Source organism: Chamaea fasciata, unplaced genomic scaffold (assembly GCF_029207755.1).
Source record: "Chamaea fasciata isolate MVZ Bird 193981 ecotype frontalis unplaced genomic scaffold, bChaFas1.0.hap1 SCAF_6, whole genome shotgun sequence".
NCBI classification, from domain to species: domain Eukaryota; kingdom Metazoa; phylum Chordata; class Aves; order Passeriformes; family Sylviidae; genus Chamaea; species Chamaea fasciata.
Genome location: NW_027094091.1, coordinates 29,541,183 through 29,565,597, shown reverse-complemented (window position 1 = coordinate 29,565,597; position 24,415 = coordinate 29,541,183). Strand labels below are relative to the sequence as shown.

The window sequence follows — 24,415 nt, the reverse complement described above, 5'->3', positions numbered from 1 at the left end:
ATGTATAGATAATACTGCAGTTTTTGAAACAGCGGAATGCATCGAAGCTTGTTAGTGATTTTTTCAGGTTCATAAAACTCAGCAGCAGTACATGAGGCAATGACTGTGTATGTCAAAAGCGTAAAATGTTATTTTCTGTTGTTGTTGTTGTTAAATGCCAGGAGGAGCCATATTTAGTTTTGCAGCACCAATATGACTGTATTTTCTTGTAGTGGTTTAATTTGATTAAAATGACATGGCTTCTTTCCAAGGTCTCATGAGCAATAGGCACAATAAGCAGTAGAGAGTGTGTCAATAAATAAGGGAAGGGGTAACTGCCAGAAGGAATTTCAGGGTCCATCTAGGAATATGAGTATGTATGAGTGTTATATAAACCATACTGAGTTCCAGTTTTGATTGCACTTCTAATCAGCATTGTCATGTATTTCATTCTTTGCTCCCTTTGATCATAGCATAGATTGACTGCCTTTATGACTGTTGACCATCCTTGAGATACTTACAGGGATTGTTGAAATTTAGAATTTTAAAGTAATTCTGAGCACAGGTCAGGTTGGATTCTTCTGTTGTCATATTGTGCCTGACAATTGCGGTGCAGTAATTTGGTGAAGTTAGAATGTAAGCACTGTTGGGAGAAAGACGATGGAACTTGTTCTTGGGTTTTCAGTCTGACTCAAGGGTAGTTTGCAGCCACCTGATACAGTTTCTTCACATGGAGCATGGGGAGACACACAGTTGTTTACACAGGTGTTACGTTGTTGTAGGTTAGTCATTGCACTTAGTGTTAAATGGATCCTTGGGCTGGATGTCTGCACTACTTGCCTTGTCATCCATGTGGAGATGTCAAAGGACCTAGAGTAATTCAGATATGTTACAGTATAATCATGCAGTCTGTTCAGAGGAAGCCAAATAAAATCAGATGTTTTTCCCCTAAATCCAGGTGAGATTTACTGTAATATTTAAAGTGTTTTTTAAGGTCTTTCAGCTTGTTGCCTTCCGTCTAACTTCCATGACTGTGCTCTACACTGCTTCAAGGTCAAGATATCCAGAAGTTTCTTCTCTCTCCTTAACTGCAGGCAGACACCGAAGTGTAATTTTCCTCAGCAACTGGAAGTACACTACACCTGCATTGTTCGCTGTATGTAATGAATGCCCTCTTCAGCAAAACAAACTTCTGAAACCTTCAGAAAATAATTTATTTTCCCATGCTGTGACTTATAAAACTTATATGTAGCAAGTGCAAAATCTAAACACTTCAGAATTGCATAAACATGGCAGAGGAGAGTGGGAACCACTGCCTTCCAGTGATGAAATATTGTATTTACTTCCTTTATTGAACCATTTAGGATTTTTACCAGAGTGACTAAAGTGCTCTTGCATTCTTCATGCTTCAGTGGTGTGACAGAGTAAATCATCATCTCTGTGTAGATCATCAGTTCTGTATAGACTGTGAGAGAAAGACATTCTCTTATTAATGATTCAAAATAGTAGTTTTGAGTTGCTTATGCTTTCTCTTATATAAAGATAAAAGTCCAGACAAGAAACTAGCTTTGCAAGTGCAAGTCAAAGCTCTTGTGCTTTTTGTTGAGAATTTGTCAAGGTTTGTGTACTGTTAAAATGTTTTCATCCAGCCATCCTTGCTGCTTTTCCTCTTTCTTTCTTTCCCTTAAGCAAACAGTACTTGGTGCTCTTGTCTTGCTGGTGACACTTATTAAACATGTCTTTTCAGCAATACCAGTTTTTAAAACTTCCTTGCTAATAACAAACAAACATCGTAGATGTGTTTATTTGAGCACCTGACATCCTTTTTCAATGACTTCTTCCCGAAGTTGTTCTTTGATCACATTGGGAACTATGAAATTTCTTCTCTGTCTTGCAAAGCAGGGCTCTTAAAAAAGGATTCTGAAAGCGTGAGATGTCATGGGTTGCTTAGTGTTCATATCGCTTTTTTTCCATCCCCTGAAGAATAAGTGAAATACTGGTTAAATATCTGACACTACAGTTTAATACAGCACCACAGAAAGATACCTAACACACTGAATCCTATTAAGTATTTTAAATCTAGAATGTGCTGGAGAAATTTTATACAGGACAAGTATGTTAAATATTTGTGTCACCCACCAAGGAAAAAAGTAGTTCAGAAGTAAAGCCAGCTTATCTGTTCTGAGCAAAAGAAGTTGAATAGCTGGAAATCATTTGTCATGTGGGATTTTGAATTTAATCATGTTCCTGTTTAAGTCAATGAGATTCTGCTCCTGACTTAATCTATTCAAGACTGGGTACTAAATGACCTGCCTGATGTGCCTGATTTTAGTCTTAATAGGTCATAGCTTCAGTAGGGCATGTACATGGTAACTAAATGAAGATTCTAATTTTCACATGTCATGGCTCTGTGTTTCTGTGTTTGTAAGTACAGTTTGTACTCTACACAAGTCTCATCCAATGGATGTATTTACAGTAGCTGTAAAATGAAGATAGCGCTAGTAATTTCAAAGGAAGCCTTGGTAGCAGAAATGGTCTGCCAAATCCACTCAACCCCCCCACAAACAACAAAAGAAACCCCCCAACCCAACAAAAAACATGCCAGAGTCAAAACAGAGTAGCTTTTATGTGATGTTAACGCTTAACCTGTGCATGTATTTAATAAAGTATGAAAATGAGTTGAAATAGGGAGGTTTGTCCCAAAATATCTGGAGAAAGAGCAACTGGTATGCTGCTGAAAAGCAGATGCATAGCAACTTGCATTCTACTCCACTGTAGCAGGTGATGTTGGATTTTGTTATTCCTTCACTTAAAGGGATTAATTATATGTGAAGGATGCCCCAAGTATTTGTCAATATGAGATAAATAGAATTGTTGCTTCAAGTTCAACCTCATAGAAGAAAAGTTAATTGGAGAGTAAATGTAAAAGACATAACAAATAATCTCTTCTCATACCACTGCATATTCTAAGTGTGTTTTTTTTCCCACTTGACATATCTAGTAGGTGAAAAGGGTCTGGCTGCAAGTCCTATTGCTGTGAAGTAGGTTGGGGTTTGAAAATGACAGGCAGTTACACTTACACTTAAAAACTTGAATAGCTTTTGAATTACTTCAGGGGATTTCCAGTGTGGTAAAACGAGGCTTTATACTTCCAAAACCTGCCTCTTCCAGTTTGTGCAAATTAATCTGTTACCATAGTAGAAATGGCTTGCAGCATTCAGACAAATGAAGTTTTACTACTTATCCAGCCCTTCTAATCTGAACCTTCTAAAACATCCAGCAATAGATTTTTCTTTTTTTTAAAGGAATATACCATGAAATTTCAGTGGTGGAATGCAACATTTTGAGTATTTTCAGCCAATTGCCTCACTGTCTTGTGTTACCCTTCTTTCTTTGCTGGCACAGAAAACTCTGGTGTGTGAAGGAAAATAGAGTTTCTTCCATTCCTAGTTAATTTCATTTTACGTAAGGTAGTGTGTAGCTTGGGACCACAGTTAACCACTCTCACTGCCATGAATGGCAAGAAGTGGCAATTTCTGTTTATAGGGATTCGCTATTAATTTAGTGTCACGTAGAGAAGCAGCATTTCTACTGGTTTTATTATTTTAAAAAATTGTGATCTCTCAGTATTGCAATGCTTAGGAATAACCTGGGTCCAAAGGTGATGGATTTGATGTCTTCAGGGAAGTTGTGGTGTTCCAAACAGCTCTTGAATGTTTCACCCAAGATCATGCCTAAACCTTACTTATTTGGAAAATTGTTTGCAAGCAGACCCTATCTCTCCTGGCTTGTCGTCTAGAAAAAAATTTTGTGAAGGCTGCACTGGTCAAGCTGTCTAGCCGGAATAGTGTTGTTACAGTTAAACAGTAACAAGTTTAAAGTTGTTACTGTTAACAACTAAAAAAGTTAGCACTATCACCAGCACCTATCTAACTATGTATTTTTAGAGTTCTGTTTCTAACAGAAACAGGGTATTGTTTCTGTTCTGTCTCCTGGAAGGACGACAAAATAGCATTTGATCTGCTGAAAAATGAATGTATTGCAGTGTAACTTGCATCTTTAAATAGCGTAAAAAATCCAACATCCCATTTAATTTAGCTGCCCAGATACTCAAATGTGGAAATAACTCACCTTGAATAACCTGAGTTGTATCGAGACATGATGTTGCTTTACAGTTGCTATTTACAAAGCTTTCATTGGTATGGTCTTTACTGATGAGTAGTAATTGTAGCAAGGGCATTAAATAACCTGGGGTCCTGTATTCAACTTCTGGTTATATTTATATTTGCTCCTTCTTGTCATGATAGTGTGCTGCTTGAACACTTATAGCAAGTAAAAGATCCTCCTCAGGATCCTTGTGCAAACAGTTTATATGTGATGTTATGGAAATACTTCTAGTTAGGCAGGAAATAGGGCAGCTGGGGACATCTGTGGTGAAATTCTTTTAAAGAAAGCTCATCCTTTTCTCAAAGAGAACTAGCAGTCCTTCAGTAGAAACGTCACAGTATTAAAAGTAGTACTCATTAATTGCTTAACTTCCATACTAATAATTTTAGACTCTCAGATACTGCTTGCATCAGAAGCATCTAAATTACTAAAAATGTTATGTTTGTATTTATTACAAGAATAGACTTTGTGCTAAGCCTTTTCAGGTATTTTAAGTCATAAAATAGGATTATTGGAAATGTTTTCTGCAGAAGAATAAGTGAACATTCTTATAAAGCTAGTTGCAATTTATTCTACTCCAAATACAACAGAAGATTAGAAAAAATTTGCTTTTCTTAGCCATAAACGTGGCTATGTTGTGTGACAAATATAAAATGACTTGCTTATTTCCCCAAATATTACCATACAATCTGCCGCCTGCTTAACTCACTTATCAAGTTAAAAAACTTTGCCAATTAGAAAGATAAAAGGTCCTGATATGAAACGAGTAGCATAACCCTATTAAACCTGTATTTCTTTATTTCGGGAGGGATCTCTTCTTTATTTCAGGAGGATTTGGATTTAAGGTCAGGGAAAGCAAGATGTGTGTGTAATGTGCAGTGAATATTTTTCTTCCTGCCTTTGTTAGTGGCACAATTAAAGGTGCTCGTATTTGGAGATTTTTCTTGAGGATTAACCTCACATACAGGTTTTGGTCCTTGTGGTAAGTTATGGGTATATCCTAGTGAACACAACTGGGATATACCCTGATATCAGGATATACACAACTGGTATATACCTGAGGTATCAGCTCCTCAAGATGATTTCTGTTGTCTTTCCCTTCCTTCCTCCCAGCCCACCACCCAGTTAAGCAAAAATCTATCTGCCATCTTTTTAGTTTGCTAACTTGAACAGAAGAGACTCAGGGGAACCTGAAGTGCAAGGAATGATGTGCTGAATGTTTTAAACCTTCTCCACAGCAGGCATGACAAGCAGTCCCTCCTCAAAGGGGAGCACTGGTAGCTGTCAGGCAGCATTTGCCAAAATGGTTTTCAGTTGTGCAGCTTGGTCAAGAGTGGCTAGAAAGAGAAGTCCCTTAACTGCTCAGCAAGCAGCAGCAGGATTTTATGCCTCTTAAAGGGCGGAGACATATTTTTAGCTAATGAAAGTGCTGAATGCTACCCTGTTCTCTATTTTGTTTTCAGCTTGACAAGATGTTATCAGATAGGCTCCGATATGTTGCAGTTAGGCCGTTCCTGAAACAATGGTGTGCAATGTCCTAAGCACGTCTCTGGGGAGATATCTCTGCTGTTAAATAGCAGGAAAACTGTTTAACATGACAGGAAAGACACAAATAGGCCCTTGATGTGGTGACTGCCAAGCTATATAAGCGCATTTTGTGTGTCTTTTGAAAATGTGGAGTTCCAGCAGCACTTAGATCTGGTATGAGGCTCTTGAGATGCGATTTTTTCTGTCTTGAACTTGCAGTGAAGCATGGAAGATTGAATTCACATGGATGATTTTAACCAGCAGCAACCAAAGTGCTTCTATTAAGATGCTGTTCTATTCTGTTGACCAGCAAGTGGTTTTTCACTGCTAGGATAGCTTTAAAGTACCGTTTAAGTTCAGTTTTAGACACATTTTCATCTACATTGGTATTCCTTAAAACATGCTATTCTGATGTCTCCTTTTCCTAAAGTTGTGAGTTTAATTTTGATAGCTTAAATTTTCTTTCATTCTTCAGGGACTTAATGTTAATTGTGCTGATATGTGTAATCAAAAGGATGAAAAGCACAAGTGCTTAAACTTTAAATTAGAAAAATGACTTTCACTTGTGTGAACCAGCCCAGTGGGGGTGATTATGTGCAAAAAACATTTTTAGTGCTTTAGAAAATCAGTACTGATCTAGAGTAACTCAGAGTCTTAACTGAGCTGTGAAACAATGTAGAAATAGATAATCCTTTACTTAGAAAAGTTTATTGCAACTTCCCTTATGTGATCTTGTCATGCCAAGGTAATCATCTGCCAAGAGGGTAACGGTATGTCTCCGCCCTGTTGTGTGGAAATGACAGTACAGATAAACACTCTTTGTAAAGTAATTGCTTGGTTATTTTTTAGTCATGGGAAAACACCAAATCTGGGACTGATCCTGAACTCATCAAATGAAGTTAGTGCAGCTGGGGAGGAGCAGCCTGCTGGGTTGCCGTTTTGGGCTGTGATTAAAATCAATCCAGGTAATGGTTGGAGCAAAGTCATTGAATGATACCATAGTCAACAATGTTGAAACCAGTGCATCAGTGTTTTCTGCATAGCCCCTAAGAGTGCTAGGACTGATTCTTGAAGGGATTTGGGAAGTTGATCAGTTACTGTAAACTTTATTTTTCTTAGTTTCCAGCCTGTAAGCTTAGTCATGCCTATACCGTCACTGAATATTTTTTTAAATCCATGGGAAAAAAAAAAAAAATCATGTACTAGATTTGTCTCTGAATTGGTTTATACTCTATACTCAGAAATTTGTGACTTCTCTTACAAAGTGAATTTGCATGTACCAAAAAAGAGAATTTGGATGCTAACTATTAATTTTGTCATTTGATATTGCAAACTGTGGCCAACAATTTTATGAGGAAAATGTTAGAATTGAACTTCTTAGTGATCTTTTGGTAGATAAAATATGATTATATTGGATAACTTAGCCCTGATTTTAGTGCTTCCTACATGCTTAGAAGTGCTGTCACCTTACTTTTTAAAGAATATTATCAGTGAATTTGATTATAGTCTGAATTTGCTTTTAAATGGCTTTTAAATGATTTCATAAACACAGGAAGATGTGTTTCAGCTTCAGAAACACTTCTGGCACAAAGGCTGTAATGCAGGCAAGGCTCTGGAGGCTCTTTAAATTCCTACTGTCTGCCCTATTTTCCTTCCATAATTTCCTTTAGGCAGGATTTCAGTGCCATAGTTAAGTCAGTGACATTTGTTAGAGTCATATAGCATCAGCTCACAGTAGTGTGATGAGATAAACAGCTTCTGAGTTCAAACTAAAAGCCATTCTGTCCTCTCTACCCAAGATAGCTGCAGATACTGCACAAGAAAAAATGTTGCATATTAATGTTGCTAGTCTTGTGATCAAAAATGTATTTTTCAGATCTCTTCTTTGTACAGTTGTTTCCTAGGGAAGATTATGGTTCCTTGCAAATTAATAAGCCTTACATATACTCTTCTCTGAAGAACTTTGAATAGCTGAGGAAAAAAAAATCGAGTTTTTGAATCTAATATTAGTCTGAGCTTATATATGTTCTAACCAGTAACTAATATGTTGCTTGTGAAGAAAGAATTGCCATGTTGAATTAGAAGCAGGCAAAGTTGACAGAGTTCAGTGATTCAGTGAAAATTCCAAATTCGTTCTGGGTGGATTGGTTTGTTGGTTTTCTTTGCCTTTTCTGCAACGAAGTAGACCTCTATAATGCATCAGCAGAAAGAAGTTTGCAAACTTAAAATCTTAATTGTATATTCTATAAGAGTCCTCTTTGGAGTTCTTCCTAGTCCTTTCTTGGATTGTTGAAGCCAAGCTTTCTGTGTAGATACAGATTTAATTTATGATGCAAAAAAAATTGATCTGTGAAATTCTCTTACCTGGATTTGTAAGTAACAGTGTCTCTCCCAGTTGCTTTATGTTTATCCCTAGCATAATTTCTAGTGCTTGCCAGCTCTTTTAGAAGGAACCAAGGTAAAAAGTAGTTGAAAAACGGTTAAGCTGTTCTCACATCTGACTTTGCAGAACATAGGAGGCTGCTCTGCGTGCGTGAGAGCAGAAGAGAAAACTCAGCTAGCCTTTTAGTATCTGTGGGAAATGTGGCATGAAGAGAAACTAAAGTCAGTGATTTCATCTGAGTGAAATCAGGTTGGGTTTCATGTGGGAGAAAACATACAATGACAAAAATGCAGCAAGGTGTTTTGTGGTAAGACTTAAAACAACTGAGCAGTCTGGTGAAATGCCTTTTTTGTCTAGGTAGTGTTTACCTTGCTTCAACAAGGAATGATGTAAATGGTTTTTATGGTTCAACAAGGAGTGATGTAGAAGGCTTTTTCCAGCCCTGTATTCTTGATGTTGAACAAGCTGGAGTGGACTGCAGTATTAAAGAAGGAATGCTTTCAAGCATTGCAGCTTAAATGGCTTCCTCCTTCCTCCACAATGGCTGTGTTTCAGCCATTTCACCCGTGGTAAATGTGTGAGGGCTGGGATCTTTGCAAAGGCTCCAACAGCAAGAGGCCTTTATTGGCATCATTCTGTTCTCGGGTCTTGTGTGAGGGTTTTCTACACTTTTTCTTCTTCCTGTAACATGACACACACGCTCTGTGTGTTTCCAAGGAGGATATGGAGAAACAAAGGGATCAGGATTTCTACTGGGGAGGCAATTCATTGGATCTGGGAAGGGTTTGCCAATAGTATGAACTAATCATGATGAGACACCTGTCCCCAATGACTCCGGGTCCTGATTTTGTGGTCAGAGGCTGCAGAACGAAGGGCAGAAATGTGCCATATCCTGTACTTGTGATGAAGCAGTAGAGGGCACCAGACGGTAAGGAGCAACTTCTTGTACAGAAGTTAGGGAGAGAACAGAGGAAATAGGAGCAGAAGGGAGGGGCACCAGTCTTCAACATCATTCCATGCTTGGTTTTTTGGGAAGTTGTGTACTTCATGGATGACAAGGCACAGCTGCAACTATAAGAAAAAGTAGAACTGCTTCACGTGTTTCTTTGCCTAATCAGAGAAATACCTGAACTAGAAACTTACTGAAACATAAACCCCTTATGTAAAATAATTATAGCTGCCAGTATATTGTATATTTTAAAGTTAGGGAAATCAAAGATTTAGGGTTGCCTGTAATGTATATGATGAACTGATGTAGCAGAGTTCAGACACTAAACTGAGGATAATACGTTGAGATGTAGTTCAATCTAATTCAGTCCTCATTGGCCAAAGCATCAGTCCACTGTAATATTCTCATGGAATTACTTTCCATCTTCTTGTCATCTTTGTCATTAAACATGGATAACAGTGGGTTTCTTTTAAGGTGGATGAAATAGTTTCATTGATGTGGACATGGTCATTCCCTCTCATCTCAAAACACCCATGCTCTATGCTTTCTAGTACAATAAACTAGTTCTGCCATCTTCATTTTCTTTTCCCCCAGACAGTGGTATGTAGCACTGTATAGGTAACTGTCGTAACATGTATTAGGCTTTGTCCTAGTTCAGAACAAGTTAAAAAAAAACAAACCCAAAACCCAAAAAGAGCCCCAAACCAAAAAAAAAAAAAATCAAGCATCAATATCACCCTTGGTTATTTGGAAAATAACCCTAATGCAATGGTCATCTATCTCATGGATGTTAGAGTTGTTTTCTGTGAATTACATTGCATTTCAAAATTGTTTGTTTTGTTTGTGGTCATCTCTGAATGTATGGTGGGCTTATTAATATTTTTATCATTGTACTAGACATATGAATCATATTTGTGCTTGATACTTCCTAGCTAGATCACACAGAATCATCCCACAGAATGTTCTGAGGTGGAAAGGACCCACAAGGGTCATTCAATGCAGCTCCCAAGTGAATAGCCTTGGAGGGATTGAACCCACAACCTTGATATCATTAGAACCATGTTCTAACCGAGTTTTGAAAGCTCAGTTCAGTTCTACATATTACAGTTCCTGTAAGATTGAAAAAATACATTGTGACTGTAGAGGCAAAACCACTTTGTATAGTAGATGTTCAAAGCCCAACTACTGTTTCTGTAAAACACACCTGTAGTACATAAAGTAAAAAATGTTATGGGAACCATAGAGAGGTTTTAGAAGAACATAAATACTTCTGAGATTTCCCTTTCCTTTTCATTATTGTGTGTATAAAGATAATATCCAGTTCTGGCTGGAAATGGGAATGAAAAAGGATGGATTTAAAATGTTGCACTGAGGCTACAAGTCAGTGCTGTAATAAAGTCAGTGGATGAGAATAGACAGAGACTTCAGGAACAGCACTTCAAACTGAATGCCTGGAATAATATGTGATGACTCTGCACTCCCCCTCCAGGCTGTGCAACATTTAAAAAATGTGTGCTGAAAAACCTTTGTACCCCTGAAAAAAAAAAAGGCAGAGAGATTTCTGCTGTGTGTTTTACTGCTGCTGAGTCAGTTTAAGCATCTAGGTCAGGTTTCACCTGCTTGTAGTTAAATTTTGTTCTTGTACCTTTCTTAAAAGCCTCTGTGGTGGTTGATTGGTTTCTTCAGAAAAATTTGAAAAGGATTTGATGATAGCTGAAATAAGCTGGTGTTCCTGGACATGGGCTAGTATTAGACAGGAAAGAAGGGAAACTCAAGAGGTTACAGCAGAGGAAAAGCAGAGTTGCTGTACTGCTTTAGGAAGCATTTAGTTCTCGTCTTGGGCTTCACATCATGTTGATGCAGGGGGAGATGCAAGACGAGAAGTGCTGTTTCTCTTCACCCATTTGCTTAGAGACAAGACCACAGATAAAGAAGCTTCTTAGGTACAGCATCTTAACCATTTCAGTTGAGCAGATTATCCAGGTACAACTCTGAAAAATGAAGTCTGTTTGCTGTGAACTAGAACTGGCTCCTGACTAGCATGCTTGAAGTGTGTACAGAGCAAGTTGGGACTGTCTGTACCAGCTTACACAGACAGGCCTGAGGCAGAGCTTAGAAACAAGACATCAGTTCTTCAGCAGTCTGCGTTTGTACAATCACCAGCCTGGACTGTGAGAAGCACAGGAGGAAGGTGTGTGTTCACCACTTGCCAAGATGGATGCAGGCAAAAATTACGGTTGACCAAGCTGTGGAGGGCCTGGGGGGCTTGAAGACTTCCCTCCAAGTCCAGCCTTGCCAGGCCTTCTGCAGACATGGTTAATTTAGTTTTGTGACTGCTTTCCCTGTGTATTTGTCTACCCTGGGTTATATTTTAGCCCAGAGCAGGAGTTTTGGAAGAATTTAAGGTGGTAGTTTACAGCTAGCTGAATTTCCAGGTCCTCTCAAATGTAACGTATGTACTGCTGCAGATTAAACCCAGCAGCTTCCTTATTTTCATGGATGTTCTTAAATTGTCCTCTCCAAATGGCCATAGCTTGTCACAAAGCAAACTTTAAAATTACAGCCATGAGATTAAATGGCTGATCAGTCTTTCTGTTGCGTTGCTCAAATAACTTTTACACATTGTGATGAGGAGAAGACATAATTAGAGCTGTAGAAATAGGAGCATTTTGTGTTTGCTGGTTGGCAATGGTCTAAAAGATTTCTGTGTTTCTGTAATGTGAAAGAAATACTTTAAAAACAAAACAAAAGACACCCTCCCAAAAACCCTCAAACGTATCTCGCACAAAATAGACCAGATTTTATTTAAGTAAATTAAGTCCTTTTATGTTCTGCTCTAAACCTTAGTGTACTTTCGAGAGGAAATCCTCGACAGTGGTTGATTCATGTTAGTCTATGAAATCAGGTGTTTTATTCCTAAACAGGAAAAAATGTTAAGACACTTGAGATGCATCAAGGATAGAGACATCTTAGCTGGAGCAGAAGCTGATGTACAGCAGGTGAAATGGGTAATTCTGAGGCAATGAACTCTAGGTTCAGAAACTTGTGCATTGATAAAATGTTCTCCATCTGTCATTAGCTATCAAGAATTCCTGTTGAGAGACAGGTTGTAAAATTCAGAGTAGTAGCAACTTCTGTGGACTTAAAATTTGCTTTGTAGTACTAACCTATAAATTTAATTTTAGGTAGGGTTTTAAAGAATGTCTTCCAAAGTGGAGAAAAGTAAAAGAAATCTGCCTGAAATCTATGTCAAGAGGGTGATCCTTACAAATTGGCCAAGATTCCTTATGATCAATCAGCCTTAGTTTAGGTGAGGAAGATACAAAACATTGGTATTGACTGCATTCTGGATAGAATTAATATATTCATACAGAGCAAGAGACCAGCTTCCAGGAACGTTTTTTTCAGTGTATTACATTATAAGCAGAGAACACTTGGCAGTTAGGATGGGTGCACAATGCTCGTAGAAAAGAGGCTGCAGCTTTTGCATGTGGTCATGTTGGACAGGTATGACAATTGCAGCACCTAATTTAGTCACCTGAGCTTTGTCAGCCAGGTTTTCAATGTAGCTTATAGAGAAAGACTTCCCTCAAGCACTGACTGATGATGTAGTTAGGATTTTTCTCTGAGTCAGTGTCTGCAGGAACCTGTTCAACAACAGAGGGACCTAGGGGTAACAGTTGGAGACTTTTTTTACCCCAAAACCTTTTTTTTTGGTGGGCGTGTTTTGGCTTGGTTTTGTTTTTTTGGTTTTGTTTTTTGTTAACTCAGCTGAAATCACTGCTTCATGGAATCACTCTTTATGGAACTAAAATCATCAGAAAGTGAAACTTGGGCAGGATGGCACTTGAGCTATTTATCTTAGTATAAACACAGGGTTCATGTTAGCTGCCCAAAGTTTCTAGGAACATTTAGATCTTGGAGGTTACATCCATGAGTCTGGGAATATCCTCCCTTTTGCCTGGTTTTCAGCTGTATCACAACAGAACCAGATGGATTTTGCTGTCTGACAAGGTGTCTGCAAATGGTTCACTAAGTGAGATTTTTAGGAACCGCCATGAATACAGTGGAGAGTGGAATGAAAACTTACACTGCTCAACTGAATTACTGCAGCTGATGGCCAAGGGATGCAGAAGTATTGCTCCTGCTCTTACCTGGCTCTCTTCAGCTACCTGCATCTTTTGTCAAAGATGTTACCTGGATTCAGACTTCAGATTGGGCTTCTGCAACCTGTGTACTAGTCTCCAGTGGTGACCGTGTGAATAATAATGCTTAGGAACTCTCGGGATAGCTATTCAGCTAGGAATGGGGCAAGGAGCCAAAAGGGGAAGAAGCTATACCTGTGGTCTGTAGCTGTGTTGAGAAATCCCATCAGAAAGTCCATGTCTGGCTTTCTGGCTGGTGATAAAGAGACTTGGAAAAAAACCCCACCATCCACTTTGTGTTCACCAGGGGCTGTGATAGCAAAATAGTCGGGGAATATCTGCAAGCCATGAGGTGCTCTATGTGGAGGGTACATGTCTGATACCTTCCTGGTCCCATTAGTGTGCCTGGATTAGTATAGGAGGAGAACTGGCATATCAGTAGCAGATTTTCACTGAAGGCAGGAGTCCCCAGATCAGCCTTTTAGCCGGCAGCACTCTGGTGATTTGAAAATCCTGGATCTTTGCATGCATGGGCTATTGGCATTCCTAGTGATGCTTCCCAGCCCAGAACTACACTGATGGGAGTTATGGCAGGTTTTGGTGGATAGCATGGGTTTCTGCTCTGGGATCATCACTGCCTCTGGAAGCTTCCTGGAGTCATGACAGGGCCAAAGGAGTGGTGTGTAAGTTTTCCTGAGCTCCAGCTTGTGTGGTCTGAGTCCTGTTCTGCTGACTGCTTGCTCACCTCTTTGTAAGTGGAGACTGACACCTTCTGTTGACCAAGATCTACATGGTACTGGTCATTTTTTTTCCAAACTGAATCCAGTGACTGGGTAATTAAACTGCTGTATAACACAACATCTAACAGCCTGGTGCCATTAATCTACCTATTTTCACATGGAGCCTAGACCTATTAAGAGTTTCATGCTTAAAAGTAAGAAGCCATATAGCTTTTCCAGAGAAAAGTTAACACTCAAACCTGGTAGCTAAAAGGCTTGGCCTCCTTAACCTGGCAAAAATACCTCATTAGTCATTTTTTCCTATATTGCTGTGATAAGTCTTTTATTGTTTGTGGATTAGAGTGTTTCCTCAGGAACTGTGTTCTTCAGAGACTGCCAGAAGGGTATTGCTTGCTGAGTGAATAGGGAGAGCACTCAGTGAGACTGAGGCAATATCAAATGCATCCACAGATGTACACCTGAATTTCACATTAGCAGAAGGACAGGTGCATAATCACCTTGTTGAATATACAGTTGAAATAACTACACACTGTTGAATTGTTCGGCTTTCAGCTCCTGGAGGTGATTCAGGCTTCCTTTGAGCCTTTGTGCTGTAAAGGAAGGGCCACTCTGTTCTCACAGAGTGTTTGGCTGCGTTGCAACAACCTGGTTAGTGATGCCCAGGCGTATTTTGATTGATGCACAGATCAAATGACTGTTGGGAGTGGCTTTGGGGGTGACGTCCCACGTACAATGATGTCAGCAAAAGATTTTAAAAAATTCAGGTGTGGCATAATCTGCCAATTAAACTGATTAGTGCTCTGGCTGAGTCCTGAGAAAGAGCTCTGACTACAGCTGTGCTTGTTGAAGTCTTTCATGTAGTGCCTTTGGCTCACCTTGTAGGAGACTTTTACCAAGTACCTTCACTGCAGGGTGCTGTAAATTGTGGTAGGATATCCTACCAAGGGCTGTGTGCTAGCTGGCTTCCCATCAGGGGAAATCTGCTGCTGGCTCACAAATGTCCCTGACTGCTTGGAAGCTTTGACACTGGAAGAGGACCTGCAACTCCTGTGGGATCGGGATGGAGTGCATTGCTGCTCTGTTGGCAGAAGTGAAAGCTAGCCAGGAGGCAATGCAGGCTGGGCAGAAGGCACTAAAGCATGATGTGGAAACATCTCAGAAGGAAATCAGAACTGTGTTAGCATTGCAGAGGAGCCAGCAACAGGTGAAAGAAGATCTCAAAGCAGAGGTGAAGTCCAGTCACTTGGATATAAGAACTGTGCTTGAGGAAATCCAGCGAGTAAGAGAAGAAATGGAAGCTCGATTAAATACTCAGGCTGATCTGGTCTTACTGATCAAAGAAGTGAGCACCAATTTAACATGTGTAGACAAGGCTTTCCAGAAAATGGAGGAGAGGCAGAAAGTTTTTACCAGCCTGCATCTTCCCACAAGAGAAAATGCTGAGCAAGGATTTTTCTTTGAAAAATGCTTACACCAGACTCACATGGGTTTTGAAAGACCTGTGGAAGCTAACAGTTTGGATGAGGAACATGAAAAGGTGCTTGGGGGTAAGACAATTGTGACTAAGCGTGGGGAGAGAAGTGAGGTTGTTTCTATTTTTGCTTGTCAAGAAATTTGTTTAGTCTATTTTGAATGCTTTTAAGAAATTGAATCTCTTGCTTAAAATAATTCCTATTTAGTGTAGATACTACTACACTTACTGCCCTAGTACATGATATGCAAAGGAAGGCTTTGATTTGGTTCTGCAAACCAAGAAAGTGTGTTAGAGATTTTTCTGGTAATCTGGCAACAATGCACAAGATGAGGAGGCTGAGGAAACCAGCAGCACAATGCAAGCTCTGAGGTAGCCAGCCAGACAAATACTGTGTCAAGCACTGGGCAGAACCGCAGCACCTAAACGTAACTTTGTGGAACACACCCTGTGTACTGACAGTTGTGTACTTCTTGCTTCTGAATGGCTGTTAACTAGAGAAGCTATGCATGAGAAACAGTTTGCTTCATGGAGAAGCTTGATATGCTCTCCCCAGTGAACTGGAGTCGACTGCTGTGCCAGCTGCATAATGGCTGTAGAGGGAGTGAGAGGATTTGTGGACCTTTTGCAATCTCCAGATCAAATCTTATGGGAATGATTCAATGATCAAAAGGCTGAACCGTTGCAAAATCACTGCTTTTTTTTTTTTTTTTTTTCTTTACCGGTATGAAGAAGGATAGGACTTTAGGTGGTGATTCTGTCTAGTTACTGTACTACATGCAGTACCTGAAAATCTGATTTTCAGTCTTCCAAAACCAAGCTTTTCAACTACATTGGGTAAAGTGGTTTTGAGTCTGCTGGAGAAGAATCCAGAACCTGATTTAAAGGCAGAAATTGTTCTGCATTCCAAGTCTGACTGTACAGAGGTGGCAGGTGAACAGGCCCTAGTGAGAAGGGCTGTTAACCAATACCAATGTCTTTAAATTACACTGTCATTGATGTGGTAGTATCAGTAATCAGACTCATGATGTTTTTGTCTTAATGAAAGCATGGCTTTTGTTTTGACACCACAGCATGCCTTCTGTACAAATCTGGAAACGATCTGTCATTGCCCAGAGGTACGCAGGCCATAAATAAACACCATAGTGTCAGTGGTGTTAATCTGTAGAGGCAGTTCATGCTGCAGAGGGTTCATGCTTTTCAGCATTTGAAGTGGCTGTGTATAGTACATGTCTATGATAAAATTGCCAACAGGAATGTCACTGAGTTTCACTTCATGCATGTTTTTTGTTCTGCTTTTTTTAGTATAGTGTCAAGGGCTGGCTTGGTTGGATGCTTGAATGAGCTTCTTGGAAAATACTTGGTGGTCTGGGCAGCAGGATAAAAGCAGTGGCATGAAACTGACAAAGTGATAAGGGCTGAACTCTGGAAACAATGGCTATTTGGAGCCTTTTGTGTTTTGTGGTTGGCTGCTCTATCACTGTATTTAAATTAAACTTCTTCATTAGGTAACTAACGGTTTGATGTAATTTTTCCCAGAGTAAAAATTGTCTGCAATTGTTCAGGTTTAACACAGCTGTGTTGGGGTCCAAGAAATGGTTGTAAAACTCAGTGTATCAATGAATTTACCCAACACTCTTATATCAAGAATAATGCTCTAGGTCTCTATTTGTCATAAGTGGAGCATTCAGGAAGGGAGGTGCAATATATGAGAGAGTAGGAGTATGTAAGCGAGTAGGGAAGGGAAGAACTGACTCTACGTGTTTATTCCCTAGACCCTGCTCTTTTTTTCCCCTTTCTTCTTGATCATTATCTCTTGTGATTTTTGAAGGAGCTTCAGAAGGTAACCAGTAGTTTCCTACACACAGTATTTTGTCCATAAGATTGCTGGAAATTTGACCCGGTTGCTCTTAGATGTGAACTGGCATTTGTGTAAAAATGTCTACTCAAGAGACGTTATATCTTCACAGCAAGAAAAGAAGTGGTCATGTTAATTAAATGGTGGTAAAAATAACTAGAATTGGCAGCCAAGCTCCATCCTTTTTTCCTACAAATTTCTATTTTGATTTGGGTCAATATACCTTTTAATAGCTCTAATATTAAACTGCACAATGGTGTGTTTCTAATTGAAAATACACCCTTTTAACAGTCTGCATCTCTGAGCAGAAGTGTAGGGAAATCTCCATGAATACAAGGGCATCTGGACATTATAAAGCATGATATGCTGACAGTTCTCTAACTAACAGAGAATCTTGCCCAGAGAGTTTTTATCTGGAAAATTAATAGGCTTGGGAGGCACTTTATACCAGGCTCAGTAAGGAAGGCACAGAGGATGTTAGTATTTTGCACAGGAAAACTATTTTCAAATACTTTAAATACAAATATAGGCTGTGGAAGACTGATGTATTAATGCAATAGCTGATACGTCAGTCAGACTAACATTAACTGATAATCAAAGCTTTTGTTCTTAATACTGCCTCCAGTCGAGAAACAGTGACATTGAAACTTACACTGCTGGGATGATTCTAAGGTCATTTGGCAACCTTCAAACCAGGTGCTTGGGATTCAGAAAGGATTGAGTCTTGTTGGTTAGTTTGTCCCCTGTTTTCACAGAATCACTAGGTTGGAAGAGACCTTCAAGATGCATTGTTCCTATCTTTCTTTTCTCCAGATCTCACCTCTCAGGTTTTTTCACTCTATCGTGAAGAAATCTTGTTAAGTTGAAACTGTACAAAGTAATCTGCTTAGATGTCTTCATTGAATTGCCAAGGGATATTTATCTATTGCATCAGCCTTTTATTGCAAAATTGTTTGCTCATTCCCTTTGTGATCAAGGGGGGAAGACTGGCCCTATCTGCCCAGCAGTACTGTACTCTCTTTCCAGTTTGAAGGCAGCAGAGAAACCTGAAAATACAGTGTTTGCAAGTCAAGTGTTGATTTATGTTATCTGGTTTCCTCTGACATGAGATGATTGTGTACTGTGAAAGCATTGAGGTTGCCAGAAAGCTGAGAATATTTAGTCAATAGTGTGATTTCAGGACTGTGAATATATATTGAAATATAATACATTTTAGGGCTTTTTTAAAGTCTTATCCTTGTGACTGGAAATTGCTAGCACTAAGAAATGCTGCAAGACCTCTAGTTAATAAAGCTCAAGCCTCTGCTGCAGGGAAGGGAGTTTTTACAATTGAAATTTTAAAAGGATGAAAAATAACCAAGGAATTGTAAAGAAAATGGTTTTGTATTCAGCAATACTTTAGAGTGCAAGAAATACGAAATCCATGTTGCACAGAAAAGTGGACAACTCTTATGTTAGAAATAAGTTACTGAATAGATAGGATGACAGAGGTCTTGCATGTTAGAAAAGTATTTTCTCAAAGCCCAGTGTGAAAAGTATGCTGACGGGTATGCCACAGAATACGTGAAGGTGAGGATAAAGTGCAAAACACTGTTTCTAAGGTTGTGGTGTTAGGAATTTACAGATTGATAGTGCCTTCTCTGCAATGCTACTGAAATAACCCTTTCTCCTAGTTAGTATTTCAGCAAGTGTTTGTAGGAATTTATAACTACTTTCTTTTGCACCTGTCCTTTACATTTTGGTGAGATGTCAGCATGAAATGCATATTAATTAGTTGTTGTTATTGTTGTCTTAGTTGACAAGGGCAAGCAGCGGAGTCCCAAGAGCTCATGCGTACGGACTCAAGCCTCCACAGATGCACGTTCACCTGGCACAAAAGCAGCTGAGTTGACACAGTACAAAACAAAATGTGAGACCCAAAGTGGAATCATCCTGCAGCTGAAAAAATTCCTGACAGTCAGTAACCAGAAGTTTGAAGCATTAACAGTTGTCATCCAGCACCTGCAGTCTGAGGTAAAAACTCACAGCTTATCAATTTTGGCTTTAGTTGTTTGAACACTTCTCAGCAATGGCTTCAGAAAATATTAATATACTGATACTTAATTTTGTGTTTCCATTCCAGTGGTTTCTGTTCTCCTGTGGAGATTATACTTCTAGCATCAGTTGGCTAGAAAAAAAATCAAGCCCATGACACTGGGCTTTGTGACCTCTGCATGCTTCACATGCTCTTTTAAAGAGTTTTTAAATGTTTGTAGTCAGAGAGTCCTTCAGGGCTGAGTAGCTTTCCAAGTGTATACTTCAAGTTCTGCCCTTGTAGGAAAGACTAGTTTCAACAGATAATCTACATGGCCTTGCTTTGTTATCTGACATTGGATGGAAGAGTATTTAATGGGTGGATTTGTTTTTGAGCTACTCAGAATAAAGTCTGACTTAATACAGTTTTATTTATTGAATCCTGCATTGTTGATGGTGTCTTAAAATTATTAGTAAAAATATAGAAATGCATCTGGAATTACAGAGTGGAATGAATCTGATGTGGCTTAACCTTAATTTTTCTTACCTGTTTGAAATATGTAATGACTTAATCAGTTTGATACTACAGTGGAAACTGTTGGTCTGCTTTGGAAACTTTTGAGAAAAGAAAAATGTGAAGTCGAGGAAGTTATGAGTTTATTCTGCACAGCTGATGCAGGCTTTAATAGCCATTTCTCTTGCAGTTATAACTCATGTTCTAAGATTGGTATCAATTTCATTTCAAGTGTTCTGCCACATGGTGATTTTACAGTCTTGTATACAAAAAGCACTAAATTTTCTTAGTATTCTGGCAGATCTAATATTCTCATGGGATAATATCTGCTTGCTTTCATTTAATCTAAAAATACTGCATTTATCTCCTAATCTGGTTCAACTCTAAGAGCAGTGGCTCTTAGCCAGTTTTCTGTGATTGGTTTGGTTGGGTTTTTTTTTTTAACTCTTGGTTGAAACACCTTTCTCTGCCTAAGGAACTAGTTTGAGATCTTCAAAGCAATTTGATACAGAATTTTTCGATGTCTGTCATCTAACACAAAATTGTGAAATTTTAATTCTCACTGCTACACTTCTGCACAATCTTCTAGTTACTGTAGAATAAGCACACTGGTTTTTTCAGTAACTCTTACAATTAAATGTCTTGGCCTAGTTTCTTCTCTCAAATATTTTTGTTGCAACATTTTAAAACTTGCAAATACTTTATGAATGTCATGTTTAGTAAGAAGCAGCCCATCATACTAATTTCCTTCTTCTAGGCTATTTTACAGGTTGCTCTAGCCTAAATATGAGGGTTTTTTAAGAATAATCAGGGGTTTAATTAAGGAAAATGTGATTCTGAAGGAGGGAAGAGAGAACTGCATGGAAGAAACTAGTGATTTTGCTCCTTACTCCTCTTTGTTAGTCTTTTGCAGATGGAAAGGAAAAAAAAATACCTCTGCAAATGATATAAAATCAGTTATCTTGGACAATTAAGTTTGAGCACTTGAAATTGAGCTAGATATGACACATTGATGTATTTTCATACCTTTTATTGATTTTGAGGTTGCTCTCACCTTCCCTGGGATAAGGCAATACTTACTGAAGACTCATTGCCTTACTCTTCTGGAAGTACTGTAGGGATGAGAAGGACTCTTCTGCCATGGTGCTATAAGGAACACTTAAAATCTGTTAGTTAGCTGTGGGAAACATCCTGAAGGATTTCACTGTTATAGGGAACACTGTGAAGAGTCATTTTAGTTTTGTTTGTTTGTTTGGATTTTTTCCTTAAGGGTGAGGGGTGGAGTTTGGTATAGCTAACAGTGTTAGCTGCCCATACAGTTATTTGTCTGAAGTATCCCTTGGAAACCCCTTTGATGTAGTTTTCAAACTGGATAGACTCAGGGAGAAACTTTAAGTTAGGCTTTACTCCTGAGGTAGAGTCTCATAGGTTAACTACTGCAGAGCCAACTGACAGTAGCTTCAGCTTCTCAGTCTTAAAAAAAAAAAAAAACAACAACAAAAAAACCCGAAACAAAGAAACAAACAAACAAAAATCAAAAAAGAACCCCCAACAAAAGTTATGCTTAGCTGATTACATGAGGAACAAAGCTGTGCATCCATTCTTCCCATTAGAGCAAGTGTGGAGTGACATGATACAGCCTAAGAAACAGCTTGCTCTGGACTCCTCTGGTGCTGCTGTGTCCCTACAGAAAGCTGATTCAGCCTGCCACTACCAGGAAGCTAAACCAACCAAAGAGCATTTCTTTGCCAGGTGGTGGCGTGGATTGTCCTAATATTTGGTCAGAGCTGGTGTGAGGTGGGGTGAAGGACAGGTTGCCTGGCCAAATGGAGTAAAGTACTGGAGTGAGTGCTCAGGTCACTTCAAGGCTGGGCAGCCCAGCCTGAGCCTCTTGGCAAAATCTGCTGCAGCCTCTGCTGCTTTCACTCCAAAGCTGAAGTGACTGGGATATGATTTGTCTGTTAGATTTGTTTGGTTTTACTGTCATTTTTTTTTTACTTTTTTTTCCCCAAGAGTTCCCAATGTATTTCTGCACAAAAGAGTAAAGTTGTTTCTTATGAGCTCATTTGAAGTGGAATATAGCTGCAAACAGAATCAGGACTTGCTGGCAATGACTTCTGTCAAAACTGCAGCTAGCCCATCTGGAGTGAGGTTGAGAGGCTGCTGCAAAAGGGTTAAATGGGATTGAGCAATGCTGCTGTACTGTTTCTAGCTGACAGGAATCTCTCAAAAAACTCTGAGCTCAAACCTGTTTGTTGCAAGAGTTACCTTGGAGCTGTCAATAGTAACAGCTGCTTCTGATAAAATCTTCCCATTTGATCTGTCGGTGTTTCTCTGAGGGGGGGGGTGGGTGCCTATGTTTACCTATCTTTGCCAAGACTCTTCTGAGTTTAAAAATCCTAAAAGCCTGATTTCTACCTCACAGGGGCTATGGTTGTACTGGGTTAATGCTAGATGGAAAACCTCTTGGCATCCGGAATATTTGATGGCAGTGAACAGTGTGGCTGATGAGAACACGGAGTTTTTCCATTGTTGGACAGCTGTGTGTGTGCTGGCAATGATAGGAACACATGTTAAACTGTGCACTAATCACAAAAGCAAGTTGAGTCTTTCTAGAGCACTGTGCTTCCCCTGATTCCCTGGTAATTCCTGTTACTTCATGACTACTTTCCTGTTTTTTAAGTTCAGACAAGAAACGAAAAGTGGCAGTACAGAGGAAATGGTGAAATTGGCCATTTACAGTAAGCTCATAAAGTGCCAAGGAAAGCCATTTTCCATTAACCTGCAACTGCAATGAGCTCTGAAATTAGCACTACTGCCTTTGAGTTGATCTTTTAACTTGCATTAGTATTAATTTTGAATTTATTGTCTCTTCAGTAAGAGATATGTTCACAGGTGCTTTAAATACGTGGTTAGCATGTCTGTGATAAGTCAGGTTGGGGATGCCACTCTTGCAGCTCTCCCCTCTCTTCCCTAGCCCTTGTGTATGCTTGAGCTTCTTTGGGAAGCCAATGAAAAAAATTATTATGGGTCTACTTTTACAGGTCTGTCAAGGTCAAAAGTGTTTTGGGTATGTCCCCATGCAGTGGTTCACTATGGGAAGGAGTGGAAGTGAAAAACCTACAGTGCTGGGTTGGGGTGGGAATGTGTGGCTGAGAGGTCTGCAGCTGTGGCTAGGAGCCAGATGCTCCCTTGGGAAGCAAAAAAACCCCAGTACATCACCAGCTCATGAAGCTGAGGCTATGGCAGCTCCTTCCTGGGCCTCTGCTTCTTGCCTCCTGAGAGGTGTTCAGCCCCTACCCCTGTCTCAGGGCTGTCCCGCAAGGCTATGTGAGCCCTCCAGCTGGGTTGTTCTAACCTCCAACTCACTGCTGTGTATAAAGTCTCACATCTTTGGGAGTGAGGGATGATAGTTTTAGCAGTGTGGTACTAGCTTGATTCTAAATCTAGTTTTAAATTTGTCTGTCTAAGGCAGATTTAGCTGTCAAAGGAGAGGATAATGTGTAGTTAGAATGGCTTTGTAACTGTTCAAAGTGTGAATTGACAGATATTTCATCTTCTCATTTTAGTGCATAAACTACTACATTCAGAACTACTACCTAAGCTGTTTAAAAAAAAATTAGATGGTAAAATGTTTAGTTATTATGCGTATCCGTTTTTATTTTTCTAGTTTAATAAATAAACCCAGTTAAGGACCTCAGTGATTCTCTATAGATTCTGCTATAGAAATGGGCTTCAAATTTGTATCTATGAAACAGGGTACTGTAGGGATGAAAAGAAACTCAGTTTCACTGCTGTGCTTTTCTTGGTATGGTCATGGGAAGATTGCTATTTACAGGTCAGACTTTACTTGGGAATGTTGTGGTGCCATCTTTAGGGAGTTTCCTTAGTACAGAAAAGGCCATTTGAGAAGGGTATAGAGCCTTGACAGTAATGTGTGGATAACACTAATTGTGGATGTGACACAGGAAACAACATGAGGAATGTGCTAGAAATTGTGTGACTGAGCAGGCTTCAGCATTTCTAGGTGGAAATAGAAATTACCCATTAGTATATGACCTGTTGTAACTGGCATTTCCTGACATGTGCATGACGGTAAGAGTTGAGATACTAGTTTCCTTGGGAACTTAGCAGTTGAAAACGTTGGGGGTTTTTTCCAGTTTGGAATACATGAACACATCTATCAGAAATGTTTGTCCTGGCCTTTGTGGAAGTTCAGCAGAGAATGTTTATATTTACCAAATGAGAAATGCATATCTAGGTTAAGGGGCAGAAGTACACTTTGCATCATTAAACCCCAAGAGTTTTGGAACAGTCATCTTTTGACCTATAAGTCCTGTTGTTTAGAGCAGCTGTCTTTGTGTAAAACTTTTAGTTTTGATTTTCTAGAACTTAAAATCAAATTTGGCCAGTTTTCATTAGAATTTTCATACAAGGTGTATCTGGCTTCCCAAAATATGGACATAATTTATATAAGGACATGTGATTGAGATAATTTTTGTGCTTTTTTACTTAAAAAAAAAGAAAAAAGAAAAAAGAAAAAAAGAAAAATCACTTAGAAGTCAAAATGTAATATCCTGATTTTGAGGAATGCAAATATTTTCTGGTTTGTAACAGAGAACACTTGCGTAATACCAAAGCAGCTTCCCCCTGTAGAGAAAACCTATGT

General features: G+C 39.2%; 1 protein-coding gene across 7 annotated transcripts in view; it reads left to right on the top strand.

Moving 5' to 3' along the window:
• The window catches only part of MTUS1 (microtubule associated scaffold protein 1), a 117,278-nt gene that overhangs the window by 70,105 nt on the left and 22,758 nt on the right, over positions 1-24,415 (top strand). For 6 of the 7 annotated variants that reach the window (XM_066185833.1, XM_066185834.1, XM_066185831.1 and 3 more), the window contains one exon: positions 19,015-19,232. In XM_066185833.1, coding sequence (XP_066041930.1) covers positions 19,015-19,232 — 218 coding nt within the window. Of the gene's footprint in view, positions 1-14,866; positions 15,438-19,014; positions 19,233-24,415 lie in introns of those variants that run through there. The other variant, XM_066185835.1, reaches the window with a different exon arrangement.